A 27,539-nucleotide genomic window follows, 5' to 3' on the forward strand; every position below is an offset into this window, starting at 1 on the left:
GCTCCTATGTTGCTTGCTCATGAACTACATCCCAACTTACGCAGCAGAAATGCCCTCTCCTGCAACCCAGTCTCGTGTACCAGTGTTACCAATGAACCAGTGTGGCACTTGCTGAGACCTCCTGTGGTATTTATGCTATTTGCTATTAGAGAAGGAGAGATAGCTGGAGCTAAAAGAGTACATTATTCCCCATGGGAAGATGAACAGGCAAACCCAAAATTTAGCTGATATGAGAGCTTAGCTGAAGTGTGACTCTCTCACTTTCTCCTTTTACATGGTGCCACAAAGACAACAGGCTGTGAGCTAAGAGGACAAGTTTTATGTTTCATCCTCCTGTCTCACAATTTTTACAGTATACTATGAAACTGGTCTTCAACATCAATTCAAGCTATTTTATTAGAAAAAATTGTAAGGAGACCAGCTGTCACACCTGCAAGAAACTAGTAAACTGTAATGCTGATATTTGAAAGCTGCTGGCTAGGAGTAACACGACAGGAATAAGAGGTGTGCTTGCCAACATATGCTCTTTTGTTAGAAGGATGGGCCCTGATACTGCTTTGCATGCTGTTGCCAGACTTTCTGCAAAGATGAAAAGCAGCATTTATGCTGGCAGGATTTAAACACAACAGCATTAACATTCAACTCATACATGCTGCAGAGAGAAGAAAGGCGATTATTTTCCTTTCCAGCTAAGTTGTATCTGCTGCTATGACATCTCTTCCTCTTTCTCATTTGACGATTTCGTGAATGAACACTAAAGCTCCCAGTTATACCTTCCCTTCTATTATGTGTCTGCTTTTCCTGACTGCTATTTTTCTTCCAACTATGATTAAGAGAAAAAGGGGGGTGGGGAACCATGCCAGACCTATGATACAGACAAAAGCAGTAACTGTGCATAGCAACAGAATGCTTGGTGACTCAAACACATAACTGAAATCTCTGAAAACATTTTTCCAGTTTGCCTTAGACAACAAAAATCCATAAAGTTGATACAGGACATGTGATACATATTTCTACAGGAAAATGTCACTGATGAAGATGATACTGGCCTGGAAAAATAAGGTTACATTAGCACATCTCTATTTTAAGAAGAAGACGTTGCTAGAGCATTTACAAAAGAAGAAATATAATACACTGTATCCAAACAAAAAAATTAATTAGCATTATACCTTACAAGAAAAACATTATTAAAATATTTAAGTATTAAGCATTAACAGTTTAATACAAAATGTTATCCCTAAAATGTTTATGTAAAATCTTATATTATACTCTGCTCATGTAATTCTATCAAAAACTACTTCAGTGGAGACAAGGAGCTGTGGGTGAATGTAAGTTTCAAGTGGCAATGAATCTACTATTTGTTTCAAGCCCGTCCTGTTTTCACATCCTCTCTTTGTCTGAGAGATGGGGACTGTGCATTCCCACATGAATTCCCCAAATTTTGCTCCTCTCACACCTGCAGGACCAGCCCTTTTCTGCTATCTGCTAGCATCTACCCTTAAAGAGAAGCAGAACAATTTGCCCTAAAAGTGAAGGAGAGGCCCAGACATTTAATTTCTCTTTCATGGGAATCCACTGCTCCATCAAGCTTGCACATCTCTAGTTTTCCTATCGAGTTTTAAATCCCCATGCAAACATTCTTGTAGCATTCCATTCCACCTTCTCCTCCTCCTCAGTCAGATTTCTTGTGTTAGGGAAGTATCTAAATGTGTTTACTCTTTTTCCTGCCTTTAGGTTCAGAGAGATGGTTCTCTTACTTCCTTAAGCAGAGAGATTCTTCCATTTTTTCTGTTGTCTCAGTGCAGCTGACACCTTACGATCAACAGAGGATGTGTTCAGGAAAGCACCTCAGGCAGTACAACAGAATGTTTTAGGACAGCAATACATGTCCAGGCTTCTTTTCAAGGAAAAAAAAAATCCCCTCTCAATGTTCCAGAGAGCCTACAACTTGCATGTCTGTGCTTCTAGGACATCCCCAGCAGCTGCACAGGATTAGAAGGATGTTGTCTCTCAGCTGCTTTATGCCAGTTTTGAGCTGAAGCCCGTGTTTTTGGTTTACAGCCAGAGGACAGTTTACCAAAGAAGGGAAATTTGGACCTATGCAGGGGCAGCTCCCTCTCAAAGTCTAAGAGTCTAAGTCCAGTTGTCAGGGTACCAAAAACCAATCTAATTATGCTTTTCTTTTGTACAAATCTGTGCTGTTTGTTCTTCCCTACCTCCTCAAAACTTGTATTTGTGGCTCTTCCTTTCTGTCTGTTTCCTGACTCTCAACCCTCAACCTCAGTATTCCAATACCCTTCAAAATCGAAGTTGTCTCTGCATGGACTTTGGTACTAACACTTGTAAGTACTTCTATTTTACAGGTTAGTCAGTCTCAGTAATAATCTAGAAAAGAGGTGTTTATTCTTCTCAGTATCTGGACAAATCTGTGAATTTGCAGGATAGATGAAATCATAGATCACAATTCCAGAGAAACAACCAGGTTGTCTTCTGGTCTACTGGAACACAAGATGACTTATTTCTGTTTGCCAAGGGCTCTGAGTTAATCAGAGACAACATCTACTAATCCATAGAGGAGCATTTACCCTGGTATTAACCAAGGTGTTACTGTGGTCATTCAGATCTAGCACAGCCTAAACAACCTCACAGTGAAGGTATTAACTGAATCCAGCTTCGGTTCATTTATTCCAGAGAACCCTCTGGAGCAATATTCATCTTCAGTGAACAAAGAGTAACTTTAGCTCTGCTACAAAAAGTTTGGGAAACACTCTTCAGTGACAAAAACCTAGTCAGACACTGATGAGCTATGAGTATTGCAGAAGTTACAAATTTTCCAGGAACACCCTTTCCTTCATCTGTGTGCTGGAAACAATGACCCAGAATTCTCTACTCGGCTCTTTCAGAGTTTACATGTATTGACAAGAAGTTACAGAATCAACCATTATTTATTTTCAATAGCCAGGATGGAAAGAAAACAAAAGGCCTAAACAAGGAAGTAGAAGGCTGGAACTTGAAATAAATAAGTATGTTCCACAATTTCACATATATGGAATAAGAGGAAGAATTAGGCCAACTACTAAGAGAATGACTAGAAATAGGAACAAGAATTCTTAAACTGGACTGTGTAAGATAATTCCTCCTGCAGCCAAGATCCTTTCTGTTCTATGCTTCAACAAGTTGATAAAGTCTGTTCCTGATATTGACAATCAAGAGTGATTAGCCAGTCTGTCATTCATCATGCCAGGAATCTGGAATTTCAGTCTTCCACCCTTCCCTCCAACAGCCCAAGAGGCCAAGAACATGAAACAAAAGCAGGTTGCAATCATGCTGGGCATGCCATTCAGTCACAAGAGCCTATTATTGTCCAGCCTAAAGCATGTAACAGAATATAAGATACTGATGAAATTCTTTGCTTGAAAATTAAGGTGATTTTGAGTGTTGATCCATGAAGTTCAAGTGGTAATATTTCTTAAATATAGCCTGATAGTTCTCTTTCTCTAATCTATCAGACCTACTATTAAGTGCATCTACCAGAACAGCCAAAGTACCTAGCTTGTGCTGGAAAAAAAAAACACTAAAAAGATAAACAGAAGATTGTTTAAAAAATAATTACTATTTTTCACTAAAGCTGCTTGCTTGTTCATTTCTCATTGAGGAAGTTTTTCCACTACTTCTTAATTACAAGGTTTTACCACACTTCCTCCTTCAGTTAAAGCTACTCTGGGCCTAGATACTTGTTGTGTGCTTAAGAAATACAAAACACTAACTCCAACAAAATTTCTCCTTTTTTTTGCCCAGGCTACAGAAAATAAAGGGGGAAAAAGAGCAGGAAACTGTAGATGTGGTCCAAGTTGCAAAAAACATCTTTTTTGAGAGTCCATCAGAAGTTTGATAGCTGAGTTCTAGAGTTGTGAGGGAAGGAAACTAAGATGATGACAGTAGTCTGTCTCTCCATTAATAGAGCAAACCTTTTATCTTCCAGGAATATAAGTCAACTAACTCTATCTTCATGGATGAAGTTGTTCCATCAAAAAGATACACTAGCACATGCTATCATTAGCTGAGATTTCTCAGACAGCAACCTGATACATTCCATCTTGAAGTACACCAAAATTGCATGTTTTTTTTGTTCTGTAATGCCTTCAGCACGTACAGATATAGAAGACTTCTGATCTTCAGTGATAAACATATATTTTAACTGCTGGGTTGTCTCTCTACCATATTCTTTCTGTCCTGTCACGTTTTAGACTTCCGCACAACTGGTGGAGAATTCTTCATTTACTGGCAGTTTCTCATTCTAAGTAATTTTCCTAAGTTTGATGGAGCACTAGATTTCCAAGAAAGAGAAAAATAATATTATATTCCTTACCTGAATTTTGTCTTCTCTGAACAGGGATCTGCTGCTCTGTCAGGACCCACCCTGTGCTGGTTGCATTCAGCAACGCTTTTTGTATTCTGGCTTCATGGGGTTGGTCAAAGCCTTTCTCATCAGAGGTTTTCTGGTTGGAGAGAGAAAGAATTGCAAATGTACTCTGCCTAGTTTGGTTTTTTTCCTCGTGCCTCTATTCCAGCAGGGTGACTCAGAGTTTAAATCTGTTTGTTTTCCTTGAAATTTTACAGCTTTGCACCTGTCAGTAGGGTCTGGAGAGACGTCTGTGGTTCCACCTACGCACCAGGCGAGAGGGCTCCCGAACAGGCTTCTCAGCCTTGGTGGAGAGGGGGAAAACCAGCAGTTTTCCAAGTTTGATAGAGCAGGGGATTTCCATTCAGAGAAGACAAAACTAATGAAGGAAACTGATTTTTCAATTAACCCTTATTTTAAACTGCAGCAGTTTCAGTACCATGCAGGTTTTTTCTGTCTTGCCTCAGAGTTCCTGGAAAACTCTTCCTGTCTGAGGGGTTTTCTATAGCTCTCAGCACTCTTAATATCTACTGTTCTGAGAGTTTCAGAGAGAGATGTGTCATGAATTCTGAGGTTAACAGGAAAGTTGTATGTTAAGAAAGATTACTATATGGCTGGTAAGTTTCAAGACTGTAACTCAGCTGCTTAAGAGGATCTGAATGTTCTTGCTGTCAGAGAAAAGGAAAAGCAAAAAGTATTTTATTTGAAAGACCACCATGCTTGTCCACTCTAGAAATAAGCCTTTGAGGGAAACAACAACAAAAAAAATCAGTATTTGAAAGAATGGCAAGGGTTGAAGGAACTAAATCTGCTGTTTCCAAGCCTGAAAAATAAAAGCAGAACGTACAGATATGCTACCTTTTTACAATATTCACTACTTCCTGGAAAAGAGTTCTTTCATCAGTAGCGTAACTGACTTCTAGTCCTGTAACTCCAGATCTTGTAAGCAAGGGGGCTTGGTCTCTGCTCCCTAGAAAATAAAAGTAAAAAGACCTGTTACAATTTAGAAGGAATTTCATTACTTCAGTCAACAATACTGCTTTAGAATAAAACATACAACCGAAAAGAAGCATGGAACACAACTTATTTTTATCTTTAATAATTATCACAGTTAATTCCATGGACTTATTTTGTTCCTCTTGGGTGGAATAATTTTTTTCTTTTCACTTTGTAGAATTCTGCCATAGTGGTAATCTTGCACAGATTCTCAGATAGAAAAAAACCTGAGTCACAAGAATTTTCACTATTTTACATGCACAGGAGTCTAGCTCCTGGAAAATTACTTTTAATAAGAAATATTAAATGACTATATGACAGCTCACACACTGTTTTTATGCAAAATATAATTTTAATTGCTATCTCAGAGTAGTGCTTTGCAAAATGCCTTACAGAATGAAAATGCTTTATAACAGTACAGTTCTTTTTTTCCAGCACACTAAGTTACTGACAGAAATGGAAAAACATGACCAAATGCTCACTTAGTGCACATTAAGAATGTCCGCGTTGATAATGTCTGAGTAATATCTAAATTTGTATGCATGTAGGAACTCAGCATTTGCCTTCCATATTAAAAAAAACCTTTTAAAATGAATAATGCACAACACATACTCTGATTTCTTTACACAACAGGTAGTATGAGCTCTGTTACAGTGACAATGCAGATTTTAGGAACTGGAATTTTTAAATGGCATTCTACTTTGACACATTCTTAAGAAAGGTGTGCTTTCAGAAATACATGTTAAAACAAGTACTGTGACTTACAAAGCAATAATAACACAAAAGGGAAAAAAAAAGTATCTCAATGTCAAGTCACTCCACAGGGAACTCAAAAAGTTCTAACCAATAAAGTATTGACAGCACACATCAATTAAAGCAACGAATGTCACAATAACATTTAAACACATCATTTTATTTCACTAACAAAACCAGATCAGAACCTTCGTTTTTTCAAAGTATCATTGGACCTTTTACAGTTCTTGATAAACTATCAGTGGCACACACACCTAGGGAGCCATAGTGGCTATACTGTGGAAAAATCTCAGTAAGATATTTTTTTAAGATAGTAACAAGCATATAATACCAGAATAAAATTCACTGAGAATAATAAGAACTTAGCTTAACATGATATAGTATCTACAAAATACACTGGTAAAAGAAGAAGCTGTTGCCTTATTGCTAATTTTTTTTGTAGGTTTTTGTCCACGCTTAATATTTTAGACAGTATTTTGTGGTTTGATACACATGCACATTGCCAAAGAAACCCTGAAAGAAAGAGGACTACTTTGGGGATGTTTTTTGGTTTGAGATTTTTTTTGTTGTTTTTTTTTTTTACTAGCCTAAACCAGTGGTACTCAACCTTTAACAGCTGGAGAGCCACTTCTTAATAAAATGGAGTTGTAGAGCACCATAAAAATCAAGTATCAATGGATTTTTTTTCCATCATGACACTTCAATGTGTGATGATGCTGCCTTAATGCCACCACACATTGATACATCACGACATGACACATCAGCATCCTCTCTCCCAGCAGCATTCTGTCTTCAATCCCTTCTGGCTGCTAGGAGGGAGTGGGGTGGAGGGGTGGAAGGGGCAAAAGGGCAAGTTTTTCCCCATTCTGCCCCACAGCTGCTGGGTGGGAGGTGATCTCTACTCTTACCTGTGGGGGGATCCCAGCAGCTCCTTTTCTTTCCCCCTATGGGAGGGGGAACTTCAGCGACTCCCACACTGCTGGTCCATTTGCTCAGTGCTCCCCGCGCTGCCTGATAGAGTGGAGCGCCGATCAGATGCCTACATTGCGAGAGCCGCCTGTAGGGCCATGAAGAGCCACATCCGGCTCTAGAGCCACAGGTTGAGTATCACTGGTCTAAACAAAGCCAAAAAGGTACAATAGAATAAGGGCCCCTGTTTAGATCCTAAAAGGATCAGATAAAACCACAAAAATAACCCTTAAGTAAAATATAAAACATACTGTCTCGCTTTTAACATTTTCTACTTGCAGCTATCCAGCAACTTGAGTAGGAAACTAAAGGCAGGTTTTCCTCTTTACACTTTTAGAACACTGCAGGAGCTTGTCCACAAGCACGCAAACATGGATGTTTTGCACACGCAAATGCTATTTGTGGTTTACAGCCCATGCAATAGTTCTTTGGAAGATATAAGCAGGAAAACTCCATATTTAATATGGCCATTCAACAAGACAAAATTAAATGAGATACGTAGTAATATAGATACTCTATTACATTTTGCTTGCTACTGTTTGATTACTATGAAATAGCATTTCTGTAAAATATAATATGAAAAAAAGAAATAGGAACCTTGGCTTGAGGGTGTCCTGCCTCTATCAATCACTATAGCACCAGTGATTTCTTTTTTATCAGTATTTGGCAGTGCTGAGTCTGATGAGACGCAGTAGAATAAAGCGCAGATCGGATCAAACTCTGGATCTGGTTCCAAATCTCGTCTTGTTCGAGCATGTAACTCCATACTGATGAGGGTAAGGTGCTGGACCTAGCAACAAATGAAGACAGTATGTTAGTTTGTTAACTAACATACAACCGAAAAGGTTTCCTAAAAAAAAAATTAAGAGAAGACTATCTGTGCAAATGTGGACAGTGCCGACATTTATATGGTGGTATTACATTGTAACTACAAGGTTCCACCCTAAAATTAACATAAGTGATTAACCACACATCTTTGGATCTCACTTTTGTGTAAATAGCACCATCTTAGGAAAAACTAAGATTCATCATTAAACACAGCTTTATACTCAGTTATGAAAATTCAGTATGTATGTCTGAGTATTCTTCTATTAAAAGGAGAAAATAGGACAAAAACCAGACAATGTTCAACTTTAATAATTGTAAATTCCTGTAGTGTTTTCAAACACCATTGTATATTGAGCTGAATCATATTTCTGAACTGATGAAGAACAAAGAATCACTCTTGGTCTTTCTTCTTCCTTCCCTCCCTCACCCAAGACAAGCATGAAGATTAAGCCCTACTGGAAGGTAGGAAGAATACCTAACTTTGCCTTTAGGTGCATTAATGAACTTTCACATCATATTGCCAGAGCTTTTTGCAGAATGGTTTACATTTAGAAAACACTAATCCCTATATACTGTGATGTTTTGACTGTGCAGTAAAGACAGTATTATTTAATACTGTTTCAACACCATATTGCTGCTCTGTTGTCTTGCATAATATTGCTCATAATGTGGATTAATAGAGAGGTTGGACAGATTATGAGGGGGAAATTAAAAGTATTTCTGTGTATATAGGATGCTCTGGGGGCAGCCTGATTTCCTCTAGATTTGCATACAAACATCACTGGGTGAAATTTTACTCCATCTCCATTTCCCCCAGGATCACTGAGGCTTCTCTTATGTCCTTTACTCAGTGCTATCTCCCTATCCTCTACAAACTAGCCAACAGCTAATTCCAGGTGTGCAGACTGTCTAGGAGCACATATACACACAGGCTGCTTGCCCTGTCAGCAGCCAAACACAGCAGTACTGTATTTACATTGTTTCCCTTTCTCCAGCACTTTGATTCCTCTCCCCACACCAAACACTCACCTACATTAGACAGATATAAAGAGACCTTCTTTGAGATAGGCACCCTTTTGTTAAATGTAGTAGAAACCGTCCAACAAGTTCAGAAGGTAACAAGTAGAAATACCAGGAGGGCCTTACTAATTGCTGCCAGATGCCTTATTTCTTAAGGAAACAATCCATGAAAATTATGGTCAACTAGTTTTTCAGGTAATGCTTTTATGTAAAACTTACTCTTTCTTCCTTCTGATTTTTCCCCTCTTTTTATTTTTAAAGGGAGGTTTACCACCTTCTCAACCAAAATACTGTGAAGTCTAGCTCAATACTGTTAGAGGCATTGGCCATCAAGCTGAAACTGGTAGATCAACTACTTACAAGCTGCAGACATCAGACGCTTATTAATTTTTAAGTCAGGGAATCCAAGAGAAAACGACTTTTTATTTTCAGTATAAAATTGGCTTGATAAATTATAATTTTATAAAGTGACATGTAAGGGTAAAGTTACCTCATGTAAAGATTTTGCTTCCTGCAGGTTTTCCACACTGACTTTAAAACCATAAGTATTATTTAAAGAAGGTCCTTCAATCTGGGAAGTCTCTTTCTTTGGAGCACCGAGGGCAGCAAATTGATTCTTATCCGGCAGGGGAAGAAAAAAGCACAGGATAGTGAGAAAACACAGGTTGCTAAACTCATATGTAATATTAAATAATAGGCAATATTAAATAGAAATTTATCAATGAAAATACAAATGCTACACTGCAAATTACTAAGAAGTCCCCAACCTTTTACTATCTCCTCATTTCATTTTTCAACACGCAAACAACCGTTGTATCTTTCTGCCTTTTAGGAATAATTTTAATTCATAGCAAAGCAAGAGGCAGTTTCAAATAGTTAAAAAACCTCCCAAACAATTAAAAACTCCCAGAACCCTACCAAAAAAAACCCCAGTCTCACACATACTAGCTTTCTTGGAAGTCTGAGGATACAAAAACCAGCAATTCTCTATTCTCTCCTGAGCAACAATTTGTCAAAAAACCCTGCTTCAGTCATCACTTTTAAAGTCCCTGAAATAAAGGTATATTAAGTACCTCCTTGAAATAGGTGAATATATTGAGAAGAAAAAACTACTGGGTCACTCTAGTAATGCACCTAGCCCTCCATTCTGTTCCAACATGGAGAGCAGAAACACTGTTTAAGTAAAGTAAGTCCAACCTCTTTCTCCTCTGTTGGCACACCACAAACTGCCCTCTTTGTTTTCAGAAAATGCTTAGAACATTGTCTGAAAACTAATACACATAGAGACACATAAATATACACAGGTCTGGGTATATATACAAAAAAGGGAAATCACACTACAACTTAAAAAGGATGTCGTAACTCAAAAAGCAAAACATCTTTATATGGGTCTCTTTAGTGTTTCATTAGTTTCTAACTACCCTAGAGCAGCACTTTCAATCTCCAACTTACACCCGTTTTCCTCAAATTAAACTCATAAATTTCTTCCTAACTTTGAGTGTGCTCTGATTCTACAACATTTGTACCATACCATTTTAAATGTATTTTCAAGATCTTAACAGCAAAAGACAAAAACAACAAAGAAGAAAGAATGAAAATGTGTCTATGCTGCAAAATAAAATACATCTGTGCAGAAAATGTTAATTTACCTTCATTTGTGTGGTTAGAAGTACTCTTCGAAGACCATCAGTATTACTTCCCCTCTTGTGGCTCAGTTTCTGAGCTTTTGGTTCTGTAAACATGAGTGAAAGACTACTTAGCCTCAATGGTATTGTCTAAGCATTAAACAACATACAAGGATCAAAAGAGGCATTTCATTAACGTTCCAAACAAATATTACATACATAAGCAAATACAGCTTTATCCTTTGTCAAATCCAAAGCACAACTACTACAATTTGGTATTTATGGACATATAGGAACATAAGTAAGTTACAAAGCTTCATATCATTATCATCTTGAATATTGTAATGTTACTCACACTCTACATTGAGATTTTTTTTTTAATACAAACAATATAGTCAACAAGATTTTAAAAATCCCCCAAATAAGCAATACTTCTAAATTATGCTTTTAACCAGCACTTCAGAGTTCAGATACTAGGGACTGTTAGGAAGCAAATGGATGTTCTACTTGTAGAGTTTTCCAGTAATTCAGTAGTTACTTCGACAATAATGCACAGAACTTTTCCTTTAAAAAACTAATTTTAAATATATTTTCGCAGAGATATAATTTTTTTCTTATTATGTAGAAAGAAATATATTTAGATTTGTGTGTGTATTATTAGAATCATTTAATGGATTTACCTGCAGATAAAGGAGTAAAACCAAGAACTTCAGGTATTCCATCTTGTTTTTTTCTGTGTGCAATGGGTGTACTATGGAGACAAACTGATTCAGAATTTCCAGGATCTTCATTAACTGGAAGCGGGGATGTGTCAAAGGATGTCTGAATGTTCTCCTGGGTGCATGGAGAATTTTGTGTACTTCTAACATCGTTTCCTTCCCCAGAAGACAAAATAATATCCTGATTTTTCCACTCTGTGTCTTCTAAATTGGACTGTTTAGGATCTGGAGATGCCACCTGCTGCCAAGGAGGAAGCACTGGAGAATCTGGAGAACTGTAACTGACGTAATAATCTTCTTCCTCCTCCTCCTCCTCCTCCTCCTTATCATGTTCTAGAGCTGAAGTAGTGTGTGTCTTGCTTGCACATGAAGTTTTATTAGAGTCTATATCATTTTTAGTATTTACAGAAGTTCCTATGGTGCTTATAGACTTATCACAGATTTCCTTGGTTTGCGTTTTTGTATTTTCCGCCACAGAGGCAGGAGAAGTCTTTGTAGGCACAATAGGTCTTTCATCTTCCAGGCTAGACAAATTCAAATCTTTAGCTGCTTTTATTACTTCTACAGATTTTTCTTCAGACAATACTGCAGAGCTGAAATTCTCATCTGCCTTTGCCTGCTCAGCAGGATGATTCTTAGGCAATTTCTTGAAATGTTCATACTCTTCTTTGGCATGAAGCCATATCTGAACTTGCTGTTGGCTTGGAGCACATTTGCATGGCATTATGACTATTTTTTTGTCTTCACTAGTTTTATGGCTATTACTTTCTCTTTTATTAACAGTAGAGTGACCATAATGAGGAGGAGATCCTGGTCTAGGACTTTCTGTCATTGCTGAAAATGCAGTCTTCCAGAGTCGTAGACCTTCTAATGAGAAGTCCCCCTCAAACTCAAGGAGGTCATTTGGAAGTCTGGTTTCCACTGTGAGAAGCCGCCCTCCAATCTCCCTGTGAAGAAAAATAGTTTAAATTACTGTTTTACTCCAAACTGCACTGCAGGCAGTCCTCCAGATGACAAAAAGCAGAGTATTACTAACTAGTTTTCTCACCATGCAATTCCCATGGGCAGTATTTTTATTTTACAAACCATAAAGGCACATTCCCACTTATTACAACAATATGCAATAAAAAATCCAAAGTATCATGAAAGAAAATGGGTATTTGGACTGGAAGCACAGTAACTTTCAACTTCGAATGGATGTATATCAGATGGGATCTTTCAAGTATCTGTGCCACATAACAGCATAAAATTGTTTACAGGAATAAATTAAGTTTAATATAATCACAGTCACAGGTAGACAGAAATGCATTTAACACAGTACCTTGGCTTTTCTGGAGCATCTGAAGGGTTGCTGCAGAATGGTTCCTGATAGACTGTTTCTGCGAGATCATGATCCAGCAAAGTTGCCATGATTTCTTCACGACTGGGTGGGGACATGAGAGGCTTAAGAATGTGAGCAGTACGAGGTGTAAAGCTTCCATTCTTGGATTGTGAGGGAGAACTGGTTGATCTTGGTGAACTATCTGGAGTTGGAGTTAATGCTTCGTTGTTTCTTGAAACATGTAATTCTAAATCCTCAGAAGCTGCATCTAGAAGTTCACCATCAGGTGATGACAATAAGGATGTAAAAGAGGTATTAACTGAATCAAGTGGTTGACAGGGTTCAAAAGTGGTTTCTTTTCTAATGTGGCTTTGAATCCAGTCTGAGCAGGTTGGCTGAGAAAGATTAAGAAATCTCTCTTTATTTATTGTATTTATATTCAATTTGAATTTTTCATTTAAACAGACTTCAGTCTCTTGGCTACAAGAGGTATCAATAAAACTAGATCTAGAATTTGAAGAATGAATGTTTTTCCTCCATTGACTATGGCAGTGGTTCTCACTATTATCTAGTGAGGTCTTCTCAAAAAGCTCAGGGCTCAGGGAACCAGACGGTATCCATTTACTTGTGCTTGAAGAATGTTGCTTTTCTTCCTCAGATTTTTGGTCATTATGACATAGAAAGTCACCTTCTGTTGTCTGTCCAGAACCAAGATCCTGAACTGCATCACTCAAGAATTTCTGGGGCAAATTTTGATCTGCTGGGACAAACTGGCTTGCAGAATAAAAACTGCAAAATCCACTTTGCCCTATAGTATTAATATCAAAGTTGTAATTGTGATCTGGAGATAAGCTGTCTTCAAGTGAGTAACAGCTTTCAAAACCAGGGTCTGAAAAAAAAACTGGGCTGTCATTAGATACAGAATGATCAATGCGATTAGTAATCGGCTGGCTCGAAGATTCCTTTTTTGCAAGTTTTGCTGTTTTTTCTTTAGGTTTTGTGCTTCTGGGAGAACGAGATTTTCTTGATGATGTGACTGGCCGTGACCTTTTGATGGCTTTATTCTGTTCAAGAGGGCATGGTATGCCCTTGCTCAGCTGTGTTTTGTCTGGCAATGGCTCCTGCGCAATACTGGCATTCTGAGCTTTCTGCTGTCTCTTCTGGAGCAACTCTTTCAAAACAGCCAGACCAGACTGTCCTTCACCAAATGCTGATGGGGCCACTATATTCCTGTTTTTATACTGGGAGATGGGTTTTGGTTGCATGGTTGTTTCTGACAGAGGCCTTTGTTTTGTAGTTTCTGGTTTAAAATGTGACATATCCAAAATAAATCCTCTCTGGTTTTGATCACAATTTAACTGCTTCACTGGACTCTTCAAAGATGTTACAAAACAGTTTTTAGGCAGTTGAAGTGGCCCAGGGTTTTCCTCAGATGGCTTAAGAATAGAAGAACAAGGATCAGAATGCTTGGATGCCTCTGGTAAACAAAAAATCTGCTGCTGATTATTGTCTTTACAATGTAAATAGTTAGTGGTATGTAATTGATCCATCTTTGCTGTGTCCAGAGAGTCACGAGTTTCATTTAATTTCCCAGCTGGTGGCAAATATCTGATTTGAAAGTTTTTTATCTCTTCTGCTTTTGGAGAAGTCTTATCTTTTGAGATATGAGCATTCTGTGTTATATGAGTTGAGTGATTTGATGGATCAAATATGTTCTGAATGAGAGCAGAGTCCTTCATTCTAAATATAGCACTCTGAGTCCTGGACCTTTGAGAGCTCATTTTTGGTACTTCCCTTCCAGATGCTGCGGGAGTAGATGTGAAAGATGAATGAGGGTCTTCCCGTGGAGCAGGCAAACACTGTGCATCTACAGGCTTATCAATTTCCATCAGTGAGTGAAAACAGCCCGATGAATTACCTTGTGCATCAGCTGAAGGGAGCTGTGCTGATGGCAGATATCCAGCTGAATAGCCAGGAAGAGGACTGTCTTTGAGGTTGTGAAGTGGCTGAGAGCAGATAGAGTTGTAAGAAATCTCATGAGGATCTTGATGCTTCAGCACAAACTTGACTTCTGTAGTAGAGCGACTACTTTCTTTTTCATCTTTAAATACAACGCGTTTTCTTGAGGACGCTTTTTCAGCCGTTTTTTGTTTTGTTCTAGGTTTCTTCTTTCCATCATCTGGGGTTTTATCAACCTGATTAATCTTTTTCTTTTTCTTGGTAGATACAGTGGGGCTAGCAAATTTCTTTTTACATTTCTTAACCTGAGTTTTTGCTCTACTAGTTTTTCCTACACTAGTATTAACAGTCTTGCTGTTGTAGATATTGGGCCCCCTACTAAATAAAGCTTCTCTGTCCAGGTTAGTCAAAATTTCTTCTGCTTTTGGATCAGTGGGAGACCAGCAGCGAGGTGGAGATGTGTTTACTGGGCTTGTGCTTCTCTCAGAAAGAAAACCTAACTTAGACATAACATCACTATAGTTATAGTCACAGTCTTCAGCTTCAGCACTGTAGGAGGGCGAAGGAGGAGAAAGAATTGTATGAGTCCTTTTTCTGAAAGATAAAGTTCTTTTAATATTTGTACTACCTGTTTTTTGTGGTTTTCCAGCTTTTTTCTTGGTTGACTTATGTTTTGCTTTCCTTTTGTGACTTTTCTTTGGTGTTAGTGGATAAATAGGATATTTGGTTGCAGGAGAGTCAGGAACTTTTGGCCAAAAGTCCTTTAAAGGTGCAAGCTTTTTATATAAATTCATCTTTTCCTCTGTGAGTACTACTCTTTCCTCACTAGAATCTACTTTCCCCAATTTAACAAGCATATTTTTTCTCCCTCTAAATCTATTGATGATAATATATTTAATAATAACAGGTGGCAATTTTTTAGAAAGTTTTCTACGCTTTCGAGACTTCTGAGACCCATCCAAACTTTCAACACTTTCTATCGGTTGAGGTAGATTAATTTTTGAGTTGTGTGCGATGAAGCTCGATTCGCTGTCTTCAGTCTCATAATTCACCTTTCTTTTCGTTCGGAGCGTGTACTTATTTCCACACAGTCCAAATGACTGCTCAGTTTCAAGAGATCCATCTGCAAACTGGCAGTCAGTGTAATTAGCAGTACTTGTAGGCATTTTGTTTTCAAAAGCCTCAAGAGGAACTTGTACTAAGTCACTAGGTAAAGCACTATCCTTATCAGGAATGTTACTACAGGCATTACCTTGCGTATAGCAGCCTTCCTTCACTGATGCAACGTCATTTACACTTGCAGGCTCCTGGCGATTGATAAAACTATGCTTCTTTTTATTCAGTTTCAGCCTGGACTGTTTGTTGCCCTGCTGTAATTTGTATGTCACGGGAGCTAACTTCTGTGGTCGACTGAGACAATTAGAAAGAACAACACTAGGAAAGAACATATAATGTGCTGCTTGTTGACTGAGGCTTGGCTTTTCTGCCTTGTGCTCCTGAAATTCTTCATACCTAATTTTAAGCTTATTAAGGCCACCTTCATCAGTGTTATTTTCAAGTGAATGTACCACAGTTCGACTGCCTCCTGAACAAGATACCAATTCACAATTTTCTGTAGCTGTTGCTGGAAAAAAACTATTTATACTTGCACTGCTGGACTTTTCATTTACTTCAGAGGACATTTTACCTTTGGAGTGGCTCATATCAGAAAAGTTATACAAATTTTTATTCAACATGTTGTCACCAATATGGCGGCCCACATGCATAAAAGAGACATCCTTTTCAGCCTTCCTAATGCTAATGTACTTCCTACTAGGTATTGGTCTGTTCACTGATGAAATATCATCTTCATAGTCAAAAATATTATTTCCACATGAAGGAACTGGGAGAGTATCTTTCTTGTTGCTCTCTTTGTGAGAGTTTTCTGCATGGGTACTATTGCTGAATGGAGTTGGGTACTTGGCTGAGTAAGTGCTTTCTTTTGTAAGAGAATGGACTGAAAGTTCAGGTCTTGTTTCTGTGTTTGGTTGTGAGAGGTCTTCTACAAAATCTTCATTATTCAAAACATGGTTAGAAAGGGCACTTGTGTGTTTACACTGAAAAGTAATTTTAGCAGAAGATGGGGGTTCTAGTGTAGCAGCATCTTTGTGAAAGATTGAGGTCTTTACAGACATTTTGCTTGTTGCAATGACGGAGGAGTGAGTTCGAGAACTTTCATTATTCAAAGGATTGTCTGAAATGCAAGAAAAGCAATTTTATTCTCGTCTTCCTGTAAAAAAATAACCTAAGGCGTTAAAAATTTTAATAGTATCTTTCTAAAAGCCTTCCCATCCAAATAAGAAACAAAACTCTTGCAAATCACATTACATTTATCATCATGACAACTAGAGACTGACTACATGAGTTGCTTTATCAAAATCACATTGTCAGTACATTTGTCTCGGGCATTTTGTCAGTTATTCCTCAATGGCAGACTTGCATACAATTGTCAAAGATTTCACGCTGACTTTCTGAAAGGAGGCTTCACAATCACTTTCAGATGACTATATAAAAACAGACTGATTTCTAGAAAAGTTTGTATGCTGCTTTGTCCCTGAGAAGTATGTATACTCATTGGCTCTGAAAAACAAAATTCTTATTTAGATGACCTTCCCCATGCAGAAAAGTCATTGCATAGAAAGCTAAAGTAGTACATCTCACAACATGGCAAGGGCTTTGTATGAACTGTGCTGTGCACTAAACATAGGTAGTTTCCTGCACTTCTATATAGCAGAGCAATACAGCACCCGTTCAGGTGCTCATGCAAGAAGCTTGCACCACTTAGTTACATCCTGGACTCATATCCATGTATTAATGCTCCCACATAATCTGAGACCAGCAGGTGCTGTGGTAATTTGTCCTGTGCAAACTCATCACATGGTATGGGTGATGATTTTCATCTCTTTTGGGGATACTTTCACCACATTTATTGTGGGGTAGGTATGGACAGAGATGTGGTAACAAGTAACAAGTGTGTGCTTGCTCATAACCTTGCTGAACAAGTAGTTTGAGAGAGGTTGTACCACTGCAGAGATGCAGCTACCCCAGAGCACCTGGCACACAGAAATTTGTTCCTCCTCTTGTATCCACCTCTTTAGCTGAAATGTTGAAGGGGGATAGGAGTTATGAAACATGCTACATGACCTGAAAGCATGTGCTGCACACTGATTTACTAGACTGGGGATCCTTTGGGCCTTTAGTCTAAGTCTCAACCAATTTGGGGATCATCTTAGATTCATGCTGCCTTCAGCTTAGCAGTTTATTTGCTGCTGGCTGAGAAAAATAAAAGGAAGTCCCGGTCTGTATCTAGTAACATTTTCTAATGCATACAGAGTCCCTGAGCTGTGAAACACAGCTAGGAGACACTGCCTATTATTCTTTGAAGGTAGGAGTCCACAGAAAGAATGAGGATGATTAACTGAAAACTCAGAAAATGGGAGTTTGGTTGTGTCAACAAACACCTGGAAAATAGCTGGCTATTCAAAACTGCAAAAATACTTGTCAGTCAGTCAGATTATATGGACACAGATTCATGTGTGGATAGGCATTTTCTAATTTAGACGACCTGGACTGAGATCTGTTTTGAATTTACTGTATCTCCTATTAAAAGAAATCAGTGCAAAAGTTGACAGAAATACGCTTTCTAAGCTGATGTGATACTTCACATACTTAAAATATGCTTAAATTTCAACAGTTCCTTACAAAACAGTCTCTTTAGCCAGCAGCATCTCTTATTACAACAAATTAGAAAGTATGGCAAATAGGGAAATTACAATTGTATATCTGACAAAAGCATACCATATTAGCAGTACATCAAATCATGTATTAATCCTATCATTATACCTATAAAAACAAAGGAAAAAGTAAACTATGTTTTAAACACTGAACACAAAAGAATAGCTGTGGTTATCTATAATCTATCTAGTAAGATCATACAGTTCACGTTCTAAACTGAACATTATAATGTGACTTGCAGATTTTCTAATGAAACAAATAATATTATTTATATATTTCCCTAACTTCAAAGTGTACATTCTGTTGACTAATGTTATTTGATCAAAGATGTTGATCATGTTATAAAGATGGCAAAAGATCTCTAGAGATAAATTTATTTTTTTTTACAGATTTTGAAAGGCAGTTCCTTCTGCAGTGGCTTTGCCACTCATAGTTTTAACTCATGCAATCCCAAATGTGAATATGCAATCTGCAGAATGAAAGACAGGCCCAAACAAAAGCTCACTATACTTTAGCATGTGTGGCAAATACTTGTAAAGAATCATCTAAATCTACACAGTAATACATTCATTATTTACAAGAATCCTAGGAGGATAAATGATCCCACAGAATCATTACTTTTAATATCATATTTGGTTTTTTCCAAAGAACTAATTAAACTATGTCCTTTTTTGGATCATCGATAGAATACGAAAAACAGATTCTGGTAATTCATACAGGGCACTGAGTTTAAAATACAATTGTTTTTCAAGGAAGATGTTAAGGGCCTGCTTCTGCAATCTGTTGAGACATTTTCCTTCCAATTGAAACACGGACTGAAAACAGTCAGCACTTTTGAGAACTAGCAATTTGATATGAAAATGAACTATGACTCAACTTCCAAAGCCGATGTTCTGTTAACTTACCACCATTTTCATCTGCAGTTCCATCTAACTGAGGTATTGAGAGATTAGTTAGGATATTGTTACCGCTCCACTCCATTTCTTCCTCCGAAGACGAATCCTCTTCTGTTGAACTTCGATGCATATTTTTGCCAGCTGACCTGGAGGAAAGAAAAGGAACTAATTGATGCATAATGCCTCTATTAGGAAACACCATGGGCCACAGGGAACATGAAACTCAATGGGGTGTGGTGCTATGCAGTTGTATAATTTGGGGGAGCAAAAGGAAACAAAAATTTTGTCACATTTCTCATTGAGAAAGTCAGAATATTATTTTTGAATAATATTATTATTATTCCATGTTACAATTTTTAGAGGCAACAGTGGTAGCCAACCATATTAAACAGCAGGATTCACTAACTTAAGAAGATGCAGAGAAAGCATTTTGACGTTTAATTTTAGATAAATTTTACTGCAATTTAATTTCATTGCTTCAAAGCGCTTGAAATTTGAAGACTAAACCAACTATGCAAAATTACTTCAGTTCAGCTGTTAGTGAACAGATGTCTACTTTTTTGTGGTGGTTTTTTTTGTTAAGAAGTCTTTATTGTATTGTAACAATTCTCTCTCTTGGCAGGCTTAACTAAATCATGACCAACAAAACTATGCTTCATTCTACATCTCACTGAATGTTCTGAAGCAGCTGTTGTTAATACTTAAGCTGCTTTTACTAAGTTAACTGTTCTACACTGCCATGTTTACAGTCATAAATTCATTGGGAAAAAAAAAAAGAAGCAAATCTACAAAGAAAAGCTTCTCTGGATTTTTTGTGTTTGCTTTATATGGGCATTGGGGAAGGAAGAATATCACAGAATATGATAGAAAACCACAAAGAACAAATCCTGCAGTATATTATAACTCTATAACCACTTAGGAATTTGATTTCTTTTTTAAAATAAAAAGTGTGAGATAGTCAAAATTCTTACCAGAGATAAGGTATTTTGTGACTCCACAAAAAAAAACTACAGATACATATCAAAGAACTGAAGTTTGGGGTTTTTTAATTTGTTTGTTGTTTGTTTAAATTTGTGTAATACCTTAAAAGATATAAATACAAATGTTTTGAATTTACAGGAAGGAAAATCCACAATAACCTAAATACACTTTACTTTTGCAGAATGCTTTGATGACTGGAGTTAGACCAGCATGAGTTATATGTATGGTACCACCCCAGACATCTGAATGTCAGCACAGAGCTAATTTAGATCAGGACAGATTTGTTAGTTCAGAAACAACAGGCTCAAATGTAAGCACATCATTTCCACTCACATCTGGAAGCATGACTTGGAGAATCAAGTAACAAGCACAGCTAGTCTCCCTGATCTAAGAGAGCTTAGTTGTCCCTCTTCTATGTTCCCAAAACATGGAAAAGCACAGCACAAAGCAATCAGCTTGATATGCAAATTAATAGCAAACTGGGGATGTTTCTTCCAACCTGAATTATACTGCAATCCCAGGTAAATCTTTCTCAATTTTAGTAAACACAATCAGCCTGGAGATGACCTCTGCAGGTAACTTGGATTTCTCCTCATTCAAGCCTATCAGTTTGGATTCTGGGAAAATTTATGTGACAAAAAGATATCACCATACATGAACTAGTCCAGGTCTTGGTGGGCTTTTTTCTCCAATTCAATACAAATCAAACCCAAGCCATTGAATTCATTCAATAGGGAGTGGTTACTCCTCATTAGCACAACAGATTTTCTTAGATCATGTAAGACTGGTAAACACTCACTAACAGAAAAGCCTTGGTATGGATATTCAAGGATGCATTAGGAAGTCACACAGATGGAATAAGCCCGAGCAGAGTAAAGTCAGATCCATCATCAGACTCAAACTGGTTCTTCACACATGAGCAGAATCATGCAGGGGGCAAAGATACCCATGGCTTGTGTCTGAAATCAGTCCAAATTCTGTAGAGATCTCAGTGCAACAGAACTTGTAATTCCCTCTGAACAAAAGCTCACTCCCAGTGGAAGCACACAGTATGTACATTTTCCCTAGTGTTTTCTGTCTGGGATTAAGGTGTAGGCATATGTGAGTAAGATATCAGTGAGACAGCTCATCAAGTCTCTTGAGTTTTTAAATAGGATTCTTTTCTGCATGAAAGCAGTTAATTGCTTCAGAATCCAACCCAACTCCTGAAGTTGTAGAGTCAAGCCCATACAGAGCTGTGCCTGAGCTAATGAATTTTGCAAGATATGGGTTTTCACAGTAACTACCACTAAACTGAAGTTTGATGTGAAGTGTTTTGGATGGAAATTTCAACTTTTCAGACTACTGGAGGGAAAAAAAAACCTAGAAAATCAAAGGTCAGATAGGAAAACTAGCTTTAGAGATCAATTATCTCTAGAACTAGGAGAGTAATGAACTAACTAACTTCTGGTTCTGTTACAACTTTAATGTGCCTTATGGAAATAAAAGAAGCATTTCTATACCTCTCTAGTTCTCTGAAATATAGTATGATTACAATTTCTGATGTAGGAAAAAAACCGCAAATATAAAAATGTTATGTCTGTGAAGTTCCTCACACTTCAAACAGAATTATAAATATCAGAAGCTGTGCTGAAAGCAGGGGTCAAGAGAAACTGGATATAGCTGCTTTCAATGCCTGTCAGTGCAGACTGTACAAAAGGTAATTACAACCTGAGAAGGTGTTCCAAGAAACTTGGCCTTAAATATATTGAAGTTCCTGACCTTTAGCAGTCAAGCAGAGTGAACAACATTCATGTTTTGATTTAAGCTTTGAACATGGAAACAAATGGATGTTTCTTCCTCAGGTTGCTTGGTTAGTCTTCATATGAATACTTCTTAAATATTGACTTTACTAAAAGATGTACAAGATACACCTTAACATTTGCATCATACCCAAGGTGTGACCTTACAAGCAAGTTACCACTAAAGGTTTTCTTGTATTTGGACTTGTAGAACAAAAAGCCCACTTAATTCTTCCTCAAAGAGCAAACTAGAAGCTTATGTTTGGCCAAACTTAAACACTGAATCTTTATTTCCAGGTAACACTGATGAGTCACATCATCATCCAAACAATGTGCATTCCATCCCAAGATCTGCACAGATTTTTCCATGTTGTTAACAGAGACCTCTCCACATCTCATTGGGCTCACAGCATATTTGAAAACAAGGTGGGAGGAAGGAAAGATCTGGCAGGAAAAAAAACATATTAAGAAAAGAAAATATATACCTCCTTTTTTGCCCAGGCTCTTCCACGCTACTGTCCCACCTCTGGGACATTAGCAAGCTAAGTTCCATTTCTTCTTTCTCACACTGTGGCTCATTTTCTTCATCATCACTGTTCTGAGAATTTCGCCAGCTTCCAAGAGAACGATGGTGAGAGAGTGTTTTTTGATGTCCCATCTGATATCCATCATTCTCCAGTCCAGCCAACAGATCAATCATGGCCTCATCAGCACTACTGCCCACTGCAGAAAAAGCCCATACAAGTAGAATCTATATTTTGTTCTACTTGTAAATGACTAGTTACAGTCTACCAGTAAAAAACAAAAACAACCAAACCAAAGAAAAAAGCCTCTCACCATTTAAAAATCTAGTTTTTTACTGTCTAATGCAAGGCATGCTACAGAAACAAAGCTCTTTTCATATCTTGTTTTTTCAAATTTTATTATTTATCTTTTCTAGCTCTGTATCTAAAACTGACAACTTTCTTTCTTTCTGCCCTACTCTTCTGATTGTACCAGATGCAGTGGACTCACTTCTCTGTCTCCACTCTCCTATTACCTCCTCATATTCAGTAAAGCTTCACTCTCCCCTTTAATTTTAGCTTGAGTGACAGCTTCTGAAGCATCACTGCCTTCTCTTGCTTAATAGCTGCATTAGCTTTGAGCACTTTTTTCTGTATCACTTGAGGACTTTCAGTCACTGCATCTTGTGGAAAGGGATGATGATTTTGACCAACTATTCCTCCTTCTGTTCTTAAATATAATGCTCAACTTTGGCTCCCTTTTCATGTCACTTTAAGCTGTTCTATTCCAAGGTTTCTTGAAACACTGAAAGTTTACCTGACATCACTCCTCTCTTAAATTTTATATTTCTTTTATTTGATCCAAGCTTACAGTAATTTATCCACTTTCCTTCTGTTTTTTTCTTAAAAATCCTTCAAAGTCACAATTTTTTCTCACTCTCTTCCTACTTACCTATCATCTGACCTCATAATCAATTTATGACCTGAAGTCTACCAGGCATCTTTGTTACTTCTCTCTCCTTCTCTAGTTTAAGAACTACAATCTCTAATTTCTTTCCTTGGGAAGCATCATATGATTAAAATGAACTTGAGAATTATATAAAATAGGTCTCAACATTGGTGAGAAAGGCATTTTTCATATTTTGCAAAGGCTTCACAAGATACCATGCAACCCTTTACAACAGAAACCATCCCTTTTTCCAGAGTTTTTGAATTAACCCACTCTCAATTATACTTTCTGTTCTTGGCTCCTGTGCCCTTGGTGAGGCTCATCATTAAACTCCAACCTCTGCTTCATGTTAATATGAACCTTGGGGTGTAATTCACACTGAATAGCAGAAGTCATGTGGTTCACAGTCCCTGTGGCACTACAACTCTACTAGAGGGAAAGTGAACAGTGGTGCAGGCTATGAGGGAGCATAAGAGATAAATATGCAGCATGTTACTCATAGTCACACAAGACACCAGGAATCAGCATGACAAGAAGGGAGGAGAGAAAGAAAGTGAAAAATAAAGTAATATAATCTCAATTTGATTACCTAGTCAATGGAAAAAAAAGACCATTTCAACACTTCAATTTGGTTGAGCAATTCAAATGTACATATTACATTTATTACCCCCTACATATTACTTTAGCCACTTTTTATCCTCTCAGGTCTGCTCATGTTTGCCAGCTCTTACAGAATTTCTTATAGTTCTTTCAATAAATTCAAATCTTTGCCTATGAAACTTCTATAATCAAAATCTTGCCTATTCTCTGCAAAATAAAACTACACTCTAAATCTAACTTCATCTACTCCTCCTTTCTTAGCAAGAACAGATTTCAAGGTTGTATATTGTATTACCCACAGACATCTACTGTTGCCCAAGCCCATACTGATACACTATGAGTATCAAAAGAAATGGAGGCTACTACAGGTTTTAAATACTCCTCCCTGCCCCACACTATGGTTCACATGAACATTATACATTATGTTTACCAAAGAACATACATAGAGATATATCATGAAATATGTGCTTTTCATCTCCTTCAGAGTATTTGAACTATTTCTACCTCGTAGTTTTTCATACAAGGTCCTTTCTTGGTTATTTTAGGGTTGTTTCCCCCTCGTGCCTTGCAATTTTACTGTCATGGTTTTTCTCCTCCTCTTAAGTATTTTGCTTCTTGTTTCTTTGCCTTCAACTGTTTTTGTATCTAAAAATTTTGGGAAATGCTCTGCTGCAACTTGCTTCTCATTATCAACCTACTATTGCCCAGTACCTCCAGCCAGCTGAGCTTCTGAAGACAGAACACATTGCAAGTTTCCTACCTTAACTGTACGAAAGATGCAGCCAGTAACTGCAGGAGTATCACGGACAGACAGTCAAAATCATCTTCATTCTGATAGTTTTAACCTTATAGCCCTAGGAGCACAAGGAAGAGCAATACCCACAAGAGACTGCATTGAGCTGACTTAGCAAGAGGACAGGGCTTACTGAACCAGTCAAACAGAGCAGCCTCTACAAATACAGTCCTAGTGACACTTAGAAAACATAGAGTGTGTTTTGGTGGTGGTAGGGTATGTGTCTGTGTGTGTGAAGTCTCAACCTGTTTTCAACCTGAAAAACTCCTTGAATAAATTTCTTTCTTTCATGATGGGTAGCCTAAGGGAACACAAAGACTGTGGAACAATAAAATAGTCTGGAAGAAAAGACATTCCAGTCATACTCACTAAAAACAGTAGTCTGATTCAGTCTTTGAGACAAAGGCTGAAAGCACTGACTATTCTCCACAATGTTTAAAATTGCTTCTTCATTAATAAGTGCTTCCTCTTCTTTATCAGCATGCATCCTATTGGAGTCTTTAAAAGAAAAAAAGAGAAGAAAAAGCATAAAACTTCTGAGTCACAGACTTCAATACATTATGAAAGCAAGCCACTTCAGAATGGATTTTACTATCCAAGTATATTTCCATTATTTGATGTAGCAATTTTAGAAAGGCTTACTCTAACAGTAACAAAACCCAAAAGTACTCTTTGGTTTTTCGTAAGTAACAATCACAACTTCCTTGGCTTACTTCTGTTAATAGTATGAACAGACAAACCATGACATAGATTTCTGCCTAAACAATTAGGATATTAAAAAACTCACCTTTGCTCATCTGTTTATCATCATGCACTTCTACTGTATTAGCTGGTGTACACGGAAAGGCTTCAGGAGAAAGTACCTCAGAATGTAGTGTTAATTCAGCAGAGAACTCCTCTGATCCATTACTGTAGTCCAATGATCCTGACAACGTTCTAGTTAATTGAAAAGCAAGTTTTAAATGCATATTTAAGGTTTGCATAGCATACTATATTTTATGACAAATGGCTAAACACTTACACAGAGAAGTCATTTTGCTTGAGAATTTCTTTAAGTCTCTTCTGAAAAAATTTTTCACTCTCTGTTGCTGGCACAAATCCACGGTCTTTAAAATTTGAAAAATATTTGTTATTCAGTTTCACTTTGACCTCTCAACACAGAGAGCAGCTAAAATTACTGATTTTATTAGAAAAAGGCTCAAAGTTGAAGTGCCTGCTAATTTTCAGGGCCAAATCCGAGGGCTGACTTTCCAAGTGTATTAAAAAACTTGAAAATACTTCACATACTCCCAACTGATCTCATATGTAACTGTGAGTAACAACAGCATTTACAAATCATGATGCAATTAACCCAAGGTGAGCATCCAAGAAAAATCAGTGAACATTTTTGAGAAGTCTGGCTTATGCAGCCTCAATAACATTATATAGAAACACATGAAAAAAGTCAACCAGAAAGTAGTCTGCCTTAGCCAGGAACCTGCCTCTTTCCTTCATTCAATCCTCTGTCTTATTTGCCAAATATCATTCATATTTTAAAAGAAATATGGCCTTGGTTCTATGGAGAATAGCCTGCTCACTATGCAATTACATTGCAGAGCACAGTCTTCCCCGTGTAATGAATTTTACATAAAAACAGGGACATAAAGACAGGGGTTTGTCTATCCTATTAGAATTTTAATCTAATAACACCTTAGCTATAATTCTGCAGAAATTCAATGGGACTGCCCTTGTGCATAAACTACAATAGAAGGCTTCAAGATAAAGAGATTTAGTTTTGTTGTTATTTAAATGTTTTCCATCACAAAGCACACAATCTTAACTACCATTATCATTCATTCTGTCTAGAATGTTTTGCAGACAGCTGAATCATGATGTTGTTAGGCAAGGTTACATCATCTTGCTTTCAAAATTGGAAAACACATACTGGACCATCAGTAAGCCTGGAAGTAAAAAAAACAGTACATCTAAAAATCCCTCAAACATGATACATTAATTTAAATTCTGTCCTCGTGCTTGCTTCTCATTCAAATTTTTGGATTAACAGCTGCTCAATTGTTTGGGTTTTTTTTACCTTGTGACTCAGGTGGCTTAATCTGAGAAGATTCACATTTCTGCCTCCGTCGCTGCTTTTCATCCTCCCATATAGCTTGCAAACCAGGGTTCCTGCCAATCTGGGCTGAAATATGCAATTATACATGAAGGGAAATCTGCCAAAATGACAAAGCATTCTTTCCCCAAATTGGATTCTAACACTTTTCCTCATCTCTTTGTCATTCTAGCCTGTTATTTTTTTAATTGCCATTCCTGCCTTACTCTAGGATTTGGTATTAGGTAAAAGTTAAGGTGTAACTTCATTTGCTTTCTAGATCTCCTATTTGTAATCTAGATCTTTGGCTTTTTCTTGTCTTCCCACCAAGTAGTGTATATATGCATATATGGGTGTATGTACATACATACACATACATGCACACGTGATATTGGTATTTCCATTAGTATTTTTCCTATAGGTCTGAAACATTCTATTATGTATTTAAAAACCCCTCTTTATATTGTTCTGATAAGACACTATTTTTATAACCCCTTTTCTTTCAGAGTTAACTATTTTTTTTAAACTTTATAAATTTGAAGATCAACAATTCACTAACACTGAAATATGGATTGTGATTTAAC

General features: G+C 37.4%; 1 protein-coding gene across 1 annotated transcript in view; it reads right to left on the bottom strand.

Annotated features, from left to right (window-relative positions):
• Window positions 1-27,539, bottom strand: part of REV3L (REV3 like, DNA directed polymerase zeta catalytic subunit) — a 115,466-nt gene that overhangs the window by 28,964 nt on the left and 58,963 nt on the right. The window contains exons 7-18 of the mRNA XM_077175205.1: window positions 26,941-27,045; window positions 25,891-25,975; window positions 25,657-25,805; window positions 25,239-25,367; window positions 22,510-22,747; window positions 19,272-19,408; window positions 12,634-16,825; window positions 11,274-12,259; window positions 10,618-10,700; window positions 9,459-9,584; window positions 7,718-7,910; window positions 5,261-5,372 (exon numbers count right to left, since the gene is read on the bottom strand). Coding sequence (XP_077031320.1) covers window positions 5,261-5,372; window positions 7,718-7,910; window positions 9,459-9,584; window positions 10,618-10,700; window positions 11,274-12,259; window positions 12,634-16,825; window positions 19,272-19,408; window positions 22,510-22,747; window positions 25,239-25,367; window positions 25,657-25,805; window positions 25,891-25,975; window positions 26,941-27,045 — 6,535 coding nt within the window. The remainder of the gene's footprint in view (window positions 1-5,260; window positions 5,373-7,717; window positions 7,911-9,458; window positions 9,585-10,617; window positions 10,701-11,273; window positions 12,260-12,633; window positions 16,826-19,271; window positions 19,409-22,509; window positions 22,748-25,238; window positions 25,368-25,656; window positions 25,806-25,890; window positions 25,976-26,940; window positions 27,046-27,539) is intronic.

This window comes from Agelaius phoeniceus, chromosome 3 (genome assembly GCF_051311805.1).
Source record: "Agelaius phoeniceus isolate bAgePho1 chromosome 3, bAgePho1.hap1, whole genome shotgun sequence".
NCBI lineage: Eukaryota > Metazoa > Chordata > Aves > Passeriformes > Icteridae > Agelaius > Agelaius phoeniceus.